Source organism: Canis lupus, chromosome 20, assembly GCF_011100685.1.
Source record: "Canis lupus familiaris isolate Mischka breed German Shepherd chromosome 20, alternate assembly UU_Cfam_GSD_1.0, whole genome shotgun sequence".
NCBI classification, from domain to species: domain Eukaryota; kingdom Metazoa; phylum Chordata; class Mammalia; order Carnivora; family Canidae; genus Canis; species Canis lupus.
Window position 1 is genome coordinate 33,351,082 of NC_049241.1, and position 9,840 is coordinate 33,360,921.

At 38.2% G+C, this 9,840-nt stretch overlaps 1 protein-coding gene across 1 annotated transcript in view; it reads left to right on the plus strand.

The window, feature by feature from the left end:
- DNAH12 (dynein axonemal heavy chain 12) overlaps positions 1-9,531 on the plus strand; it is a 202,979-nt gene extending 193,448 nt beyond the window's left edge. Inside the window, 6 exon segments of the mRNA XM_038566103.1 lie at positions 439-542; positions 1,612-1,816; positions 5,428-5,565; positions 6,011-6,102; positions 7,975-8,042; positions 9,251-9,531. Of these exon segments, the coding sequence (XP_038422031.1) occupies positions 439-542; positions 1,612-1,816; positions 5,428-5,565; positions 6,011-6,102; positions 7,975-8,042; positions 9,251-9,441 (798 nt within the window). The 3' untranslated portion in view covers positions 9,442-9,531.
- The last annotated feature ends 309 nt before the right edge of the window (positions 9,532-9,840 follow it).

Below are 9,840 nucleotides of genomic sequence, written 5' to 3' on the forward strand. Positions count from 1 at the left end.
TAATAGCATTTTCTTTTATCTAGCTTACTTTATTGTAAGTTTACAGTATATTGTACATGTGACATACAAAGTATGTGTTAGTTGACTGTTGATGTTATTGGCAAGGTTTCTGGTCAATAGTAGGTTATTAGTAGTTAAGGTTTTGGAGGATCGAAGTTATACATGTATTTTTGACTACGCAGAGGGGGGTTGGCACCCAAACCCCTGCATTGCTCAAAGGTCCACTGTACTTGAATAACCTCATCTGTAAAATGGAGATGACAGTAGCTTCCTGAGAGTGCATGGAAAGGATTAAGTGAGATGATGTATGGAAAGGTATTAACACAATGCCTAGTCTGTAGTAATTGCCCAGTGTTAGCTATTAGTGATGTGGTAGCTGAATGAAACGAATTCTTCGTTCTGAGAGTAACATGTGTTCTTCAAAATCTATTCTCTTAGCTACCAAATGATTTTGACATTGAAAAAGCATTACTGAAGTTTCCTGTGAGATATGAAGAGAGCATGAATACCGTGTTAGTACAAGAAATGGAAAGATTTAACAAGTAAGGATCTATCTCCCCAGTGGTTCAGAAAACAACCAACCAAAGTTGATTTAAAAAAAAAGACACACTGGTATTAAATTAAAATTTTAAGAAAAATGATCAAAACCTGCCATTTTCTTAGGATCTACCCCTACTCTTTAAAATGGTATAAATGATGATGATGGAAATGAGATCTGATTTTACTGGTGAAAATATTCATTAATCATAATTCTCACTCATCTGTCACTATTCTCCTCAGGAACTAAAAACCAAATGAGCTGATGACAAGTCTTGACACATACACACTTCCCTTGTCTTCCTGAGTCCAACCTAGATTAATTAAATACCCCATGAGAGCGAAAAATTATTTGCTCTGAATGTTTTTATTGAATTTTCTACAATTCCATATTGGCTTAAGGAATGGAGAAATTATTTTAGTTATGAATTTTCTAAGGTGTTTTCAAGTTTATTTGGGTTTCTAGTCTTGTTAACACATAAAAATAAAACATTTAAAAACACTATGATGCCTTAATTCAGTATTTTTTATACAAAGGCCATATATATCTATATATAATAGCATACTGTCTCTCAGTTGCTTAAGCTTCTAGTCTAAAACCCTCAGCTCAGGTCTATTTGTGGTTTTCTTAGCAGTTTGAGCCTACATGGGAAACAAAGTATGCAAGTGTATCAATGAATATACACTTTATGCTTTAATGCATTATTCCACAAGTCTCAGCCTTTGCATTACACCTTTTTATAACTTTTTTCCATATTTGCATAACACCCATAACATATTTACCTGATATTTTTCCTAAATGATTCCCTGCTTAAATTAGCCTAGTCTGAAGCCCTAATACTCAGAAAGCAACAATTTCAATATTTTTGTTGAATTATTTTCTATATTACATAATGATTAAAATGAAAAATGTATCACCTAAAAGTACCTTTCATTCAAGTGGGAGGTGGCTCTATTTGGGGAGACACTCTCATAAAGCTGTGAATGAGATTTCTGCTATTTCTTCTCTGAAAACATAGTGTATTGATATATACCCTCATATGTACATTGATGACATAATTCCTTTCCTTGCAGTTTAATTAAAACAATACGCAACACTCTACAGGACCTTGGAAAAGCTATCAAGGGTGTGGTTGTAATGGATTCTGCACTGGAGGCACTCTCTGGCAGTTTGCTTGTTGGAAAGGTTCCAGAAATATGGGCCACACGATCCTACCCAAGCCTTAAGCCCCTAGCAAGTTATATCACAGATTTTCTAGCCCGGTTGAACTTTTTACAGGTAAAAGATTATATATTCTATTTATATATATACATAATTTTATTTTTTTTGGTTGACTGGAGAGAGATTAGAAACGCTCTGATCACTTGAATGTCTCTGAGTTGAGCGATGTGGTTAGCAGTTTTATGGTAATCTAGCCAAAATTTTGAATATTGAAAATAGGGGCACTTGGGTTTCTCAGTTGGTTCAGCATGTGCCTTTGGCTCAGGTCATGATCTCAGGGTCCTGGGATCGAGTCCCACATCAAGCTCCCTGCTTAGCAGGGAGTCTGCTTCTCCTTCTCCCTCTGTGATTCCCCTTGCTTGCATTCTCTTTCTCTCAAATAAATAAAATCTTTAAAAGAAATAAAAGAGGGGGGCTCAGCGGTTTAGTGCCTGCCTTCGGCTCAGGGCGTGATCCTGGAGTCCTAGAGATCGAGTCCCACATCAGGCTCCCTGCATGGAGCCTGCTTCTCCCTCTGCCTATGTCTCTGCCTCTCTCTCTCTGTGTGTGTCTCTCATGAATAAATAAATAAAATCTTTAATAAATAAATAAATAAATAAATAATAATAAATAAATAAATAAATATTGAAAACAACATACATTTCAAAGTACTGAGTAGAAAGTTAAAATTTTACTTTGCTGAAGTCCAAGTAATATGTGACATTTTTTAAGATTCTAGGTTTGTGGCTCTCTGAGTCTGCATACTTGGTCTTGTGATTTTAATACTGGTGGTAAATCACAAAGAGAACCCAAGATTTGGATTTACCAATAATTGACCATTGTCTTAAAATCAGTTGCTTCTTATACCATATCTCATAAAACCAGGGAAAAATGCTTTGAAATCTCCACCCCATCCCCACCCCATCCCAAAACACACACATAAAGGATCTTCAGGGCACTGTTTTTCCTCCCCAGGGACTCTGCTTGACCCCACTGTATGGTTAATAATTATGTGGGGTAAGAGGTGGGGAGGGTCCCTAAAATACTTCCTGGAAATTCACATCAGGTATATGACCTTTCTGTGTTCAGTTGCCTTCCTAGTACACAAGAGCTTTATTTTCATGTGGAAGCTAGCCATAAAATAGCCAGTGCTTATAAAGATAGGGAGAGAGAAGCTTTCTCATTTGCCCCTTTTTAATTTTTACCAATCTGATAGTTCAACCATATCTTATTCTTTCAATCTGTTTTTTTTTGAGAGAGAGAGAGAGAGAATGTGTGTGTGTGTGTGTGTGTGTGTGTGTATGCTGAGGGAGAGAATCTCAAGCAGACTCCATACTGAGCACAGAGCCCAACTCAGAGCTTGATCCCATGACCCCGAGATCATGATCTGAGCTAAAATCAAGAGTCAGATGCTTAACTGACTGAGCTACCCAGGTGCTCCATTTTTTTTTTAAATACCAACCTTATGCTTCTTCTGGTATGTTTGCTTGCTATTTGTATTCCTTCTGTGAATTGCTTCTTTATCTCCTTGGCCCATTTTTCTTCTGGGCTGTTTCTGAAAAATTAATTTATAGGAGATTTTTGTGTAGGTTTTAATTTAACAAACAAAACTATCTAGAATGGGGTTTTCAGTGTTCAGGCTGTAGAAGAGTTGCCACTTAACAGTTTTCTCATCCATAAAATGGCCAATTTCCTCATAGGGCAACAGTCCATGGTATGTGGTAAGAATTCAGAAAAATTACTTAATTGTATTCCTAACAATAGTGAATATGAGAGTGTGTTTCTCAGAATTAATGTTGTGTTCTTTTAATCTTTGCTGATGCAATTCATGAAGCTGAGCATACCTGGGCAAATCCTAGCCACATCTACAATGTCTTCTGAGTTCCTCCTGTGTATACCAGCCTCTTTCCCCACTTTATCAAAAGCATGTGAGCTATGGTTAATCACATCCTCCCCCATGCCATAATCTTCTTCTTCTTCTTCTTTTTTTTTTACACTTCACTTCCCAAGCTTTTCTGAAACTTTTATTGGCGCTCCTTACATTTCCTGTATACTGCTTCATTCCTAAAGGGCCTTGAAGAATTATTACCTTGGTCATTTACAGGGGTCCTGGCATGGTATCTGTCAGGAGAGTCTCCAGGACAAATTCCTTTTGTTGTTAAGTTCACACCGAACTCCCTACTTTCTGAAATTTGAATTTCCCCTTGGAATCATTCTATTCAAATGAATAAGAAAGATTTTACTCATTATGGAGCACTTTTATCATCCTTCTCCACACACCTTCCTCTGAATGGATCTCTCCTGCATTGTCCCCTTACCCTTAAAGAAGCTGTATAGTTTTCCCCTCGCCTTTCTTTCTCCTGGACTTTGGACCTCACCTTCCAATGCTTTTTAGAGTGAACAAATGAAGCAGATGAGTCATCTGGAGTTTTCTTTCTTTTCCTCTTTTCTCTCTCACCATTTATCCTATTTACCTTCCCTTTCTCCTTCCTGTGCTTTTTTTTTTTTTAAGCTTTCTACACACTGGCTCTACTCTCAGATTAAATCCTGGATCTGACACTTAGTGTCTATGTGACTTTGAGCAAGATGTTATTCATCTTTATGCACACCAGTTTCCTCATCTGTAAAATGGGAGGAATAACTCATGAGTTATTTTGTGGACTAAATGAGGTGATGCATGTAAAGTGCTTAGCACAGTGCCTGGCACACACTATATACCTAGTAAATGGTAGCTCATTCAGAAACTCTATACAAGTAGCTGACCCAGACACTCGTGACATTCTTGGCTAAGGAAGCTCTGGAATGAGCCAGGGAATTTCCTATACACTTGCCTTCTGGGTTCTCAGAGTTTTCTTGGGCATGGTGCTGGTTCTGTATGGCTTGAGTCCTTGTCAAGCTCCATCTCTTTCTCTACCTCTTCTTTATCTATTTTTTATTTTTAAGATTTATTTATTTGAGATTGAGATTTTAAGATTTATTTATTTATTTATTGAGAGCATGGGAGGGAGTCTTGTAGAAGGAAAGAATCTCAAGCAGATGCCCCACTGAGCAGGAGGTCTCCCCAATGCCTGGCTGGATCTTACAACCCTGATATCATGATCTGAGCGGAATTCAGGAGTCAGATACTTAACCTGCTGAGCCACCCTGGTGCCCTTCCAACTCTTCTTGATTTGATAATTCGTGCTGTTGCAACATCTCTAGCACCAGTCTGTTCTCTTCCACCCAGGAAGCAAAGCTGGCTTCTTCCCACAGTGCACCACTCAGAGACAAAGTTCATTTTATTGATTCATCTGTTCATTCAAGTAATGTGAATTGAATTTAATTCATTCAACACATGAGGGCTCTGTGATATGATGTGTAAGATGTCTAAAGGTGGTTGCTTTTGAGTGGGATTAAGTAATATAATCTCCAAATAATTTACCTTTGGCTCTTTGCAGAAGATGTGAATCTTTCTAACTTTGTTTTATTCAGGTTAATGTTAAAATTAGTTTGAATTTTCCAAGGAAAGCAACTATAAGGGAAAAGAGGTAGAAGGCCAAGATAGGTTATGTGCTTTGTGTCAGGGAAGGGAATCCTGTGATGGAAAGTGTGGGCAGCACAAAAACCAGAATCAGGAACTGCATATGAGGTGATGCTGTGTGAGTTGGGAAATAAAAATAATGGATTTTTTTTTTTTTTGCCCTTTACAGGACTGGCATAATTCAGGAAAACCTAATGTGTTTTGGCTCTCAGGATTCTTTTTCACCCAAGCCTTCCTAACTGGAGCTATGCAGAATTATGCCAGAAAATACACTATCCCTATTGATATACTAGGATATGAATTTGAGGTACAGTAACCCCCAAACTCTATACTATGTCATTTTATCAAAATCATGTATTTAAGCAAGGAAAATATGCAGAGTTCCTGTCTTTATGGTCCATTATAAACTATTTGACTTCTCTCCATTCTTTGTGTTTCGTGAAAGTATATAGTATTTCTCTTTCTGTGTCTGATAGGACTTTTATATGTTTCAAGTTTTCCACTCAGTCTAATGCCACTCTTCTGTTGTCACATAAATTAATACAAGGTACAGTAAAACTTGATAAAATGCTTCAAAAAGAACTGTATTATACATTTTTACATTTACACTTTTATTGACAAATTTATGGTTCTGCAAGTTATGATATAATGGAGTTTCCCTGAACACATTCTGAAAATGGAGCAAATGTTTTCCTTACATGATGAAGTTGTCTGGGGAATAGACTGTTACTAGTGTGTGCCTCTCCTTTCAGGTCATCCCTGCTGATACATCCGAGACTGCTCCAGAAGACGGCGTGTACATCCACGGATTATACCTTGATGGAGCGCGTTGGGACAGAACCAGGTCAGGGCTTGAGACTGTGGAGGCTTCTTTCGTTGTAGCCAAATGGGTAAAGCACTCTGTCCTGCTGCCGCTCCCCCTGCCCCTCCCGCCCAGTCCACCCCAACAGAAGGCCTCTCCTAGGGAATATGGCAAACAGTAAAAAATATCAGAATTCTTGCCATAAATCATTACTCAGGCTAGGGCAATTGATAAGTGAGTTTTTTAAGGTCCTAAAGAATTTTTAGCTAATATTTTTCAGTGGTCTTACTAGTAGAAAAGTTAGTTGACATTATTTAAGAGTTTTAGGACTCTTACCTTCTGTTTTGTAACATGCAGGAGTGCCTCACTTTTAAACATTTTACGGTTCTAGTAAACTTCCCATTTCTGTTGGTGAATGGAAAACTTTTTCTTATAGTTCAATGACATAATGAATAAATATTTAAAATAAATTCTGAATTTCCAGCTTAGGAAACTGAGCATTGCTGTACTTGTTTAAAATACGGAGGGGTGGAGTACCTGGGTGGCACAGTCAGTTACAGAGGACTCTTGGTTTGGGCTTAGGTCTTGATCTCAGGGTGGTGGGATTGGGCCCTGCTGGGCTCTATGCTCAGCAGGGAGTCTACTGAAGATTCTCTCTCTCTCCCTCTACCCATCCCACTCCTGCTCTCTCTCTCTAAAATAATAGATCTTTAAACAAATATTTAAGGTTAAGAGGGAAGGAGAGAGATTATTTTGCTTGGAACCCTGCTCTTTATCATTCCATTAATAAGCACAATCCTCTATTTCCAGGGTCAGGCTTTGCTCTCAAGGGAGGATTAAAGGCTGAGGCCCAGAGAATCACTTGAGGGGAGCATGAAGGAGGCTGTACAGAGATCATTCCAAGACAGGGCTAAGAGGAGATTTAGCTGCACCTAGTTCCTGTGGTTATTTTTTTCTCTCTTCTTCAATCTAATGACATTTGTTGGGACAGCCCGGGTGGCTCAACAGTTTAGCGCTACCTTTGGCCCAGGGCGTGATCCTGGAGACCTGGGATCAAGTCCCACATCAGGCTCCCTGCATGGAGCCTGCTTCTCCCTTCTGCCTGTGACTCTGCCTTTCTGTCTCTCTGTCTCTCATGAATAAATAAATAATAAAAAACAAAATCTTAAAAAAAATGACATTTGTCTTAACTTACCTGTTCTTATATATCTATTCATTCATCTTTTCCTTCCTTCTTCCTCCCTCCCTCCCTCCCTCCCTCCTTTTTTCCAACTAATAAACAAATAACATAGCGTAGGGAAAAGAAACCACATTTTCTAGACAGGCAAATATACAGTTGAATCCTGACTCTGGCACTTAAGGGTTGTGTTACTGTGAAAACTACTCAACCTCTCTGAGCCTCCACTCTTCATCCATGGAACAGGAATGGGGACAATGTTACAGTGAGGACCAAGTGTGATAGGATAGCGTCGCCCTCATGGATGGTACTTAAAAAGTGACAGGGGTGCCTCGGTGGCTCAGTTGGTTAAGCAGCTGCCTTCAGCTCAGGTCATGATCCCAGGATCCTGGGATCAAGCTCCGCATCAGTGGAGAGTCTCTCAGTGGAGAGTCTGCTTCTCCCTTTACCCCTTCCCTCCCCTTGCTCATGAACATGTTCTCTCTCTCTCTCAAATAAATAAATAAATAGTGACAGGAATTTATATTTGTCTACTGTTTGCACACATTGCCTTGCCATAATTTTCTTCTGTTTCTTTCAATTATTCATTGCCGTTTCCTTGGCTTTGTTATGTTTTGTTTTATATTTCTTTCTCTGCATATTCTGGTCCTCTTGTATTAAAAGCCAGTATCTAAGTAGCAATTTCTAGAAGTATATTTCATTTTATTTCTAATAAACATGTCAATTTCTCCTCACAGTGGATTGCTTGCTGAACAACATCCCAAACTTCTATTTGACCTGATGCCCATCATATGGATAAAACCAAGTAAGTATATCTCTAACAAAATTTCCTATGAGTTTTAGGGAGGGTAATGGTAGATATTTTTAATGGCTCCCCCAATTAAGTCTCTGTTCAAACCTATTAAGACTTTGTTCAATTAAACAGCGACTTAATGTTTACATTGGAAATATATTGTTCCCTTGTTTCATGTTGCATTCATATTATTATTCTGGGAATATCATTCTGCCTCTTTTTCCTCTTATCCCATGGGATGCAACATCTTCTCTGCCCCTCCCACACACTTATACTTTCCCAGAGTCCAGGGCTTCCTGTCAACATTTTGATTCTGAAATGCCTTTGCACACCTCTCAGAAATACAAATAGGCTTGACACCATCTCCAGTTAGTGGCTAGAGTCTTCTGGCTACAGGAAACTCTTAGACCCAAGAGCCAGCCAGGTGCCCCAAAGCACAGAAATTGCAAATCACAGGGAGTGGAGGCCAACTCTCTCCTCCTGGGAAAGCTACTTACTCCTTCCCTTCTTCTGCTACCATCATTTTTCCACGAGTCTAAACAAATGAGGCTCATTCTTTTGTTTTTTCTTTCTTCTCTAGTGTTTTTGTTTTCCAATAACTACTGATGGAAACATTTCCAAATTACCCACAATCACCACCTTAATCCATTAAGTATTTTCATTATTAACACACTTCAATTATAATTATGAGAAATATAGCTTTAGTTTAGATAGACTTCTAATATCTCATATCGGGTCTTTGAAGGATAATATGTAGGTTCTTTCTGTGAGTAGGTGAAAGTTAGTGTGTTTTTCCTAGTAATAAGCTGCTGAAAGCAAATAGTGACTTCTGCTTCTTCTGATTTATGCGTTTCTTGTATTCAGGCCCTAAGCATCAGTGTCTTCTCTTTTTATCTCTGCCTCATTTCTGTGCTGTTTTATTCTTTCTTCTTTACTCTTTCTTCCCTACCTTCTCCTCTCCTTCTCTCCCAGATCCTTTTGAATGTTTTCACACCTTCAGGACTCTCTAACAGTGATAAAGATACTTTATTGATTTCTATGCTCTAGACCAAGAATCGTGCATCATATGAAATCATTTGTTTCACAGCCATAATTATATACCAACTGTAAACTACAATAACAACATTGAAATGTTCAAATATAATCATGATCTTAGATTCAGTACTAAAATAGTTATTCCTTTAGTCACAGTGGCTGTTTGTATTTCTTTCTTTTCTAAGCCAAAAAGTCTGAGATTGTGAAGTCAAATGCCTATGTCTGTCCCCTCTACAAGACAAGTGAACGTAAAGGAACTCTTTCCACCACAGGACATTCTACTAACTTTGTCATTGCAATGATGTTAAAGACGGACCAACCCACTCAACATTGGATCAAGCGTGGGGTTGCCTTACTTTGTCAGTTGGATAACTAAATTGGACAAACAAGAAAAAATCTGAAAGACATTTCAAAAAAATTCTGTGTTGTCTTCACTTACTTCAAAATATATGTATTATAAAACCAAGTATCTTTGTGTCACTTTTTTTTTTTTAAGAGACTCTATGCCCAATGTGGAGTACAATATAACACTTGAACTCACAACCCTGAGATCAAGCCCTAAGCTAAGATAGAGTTGGATACCTAAGCGACTGAGCCACCCAGGCACCCCATGTGTCTTTCTTTTAAATAGTCCACCATTCCTGATGCACCACTCTTGACTAGAATATAGCCCTTCTAGAAAACATGAAAAGAAATGTTTCTTCAAAGAATATGAAAAACCTTTGGAACTTTCATTTATTTGATAATAGGTGAAAAACAGATTTTGGGAAACTTA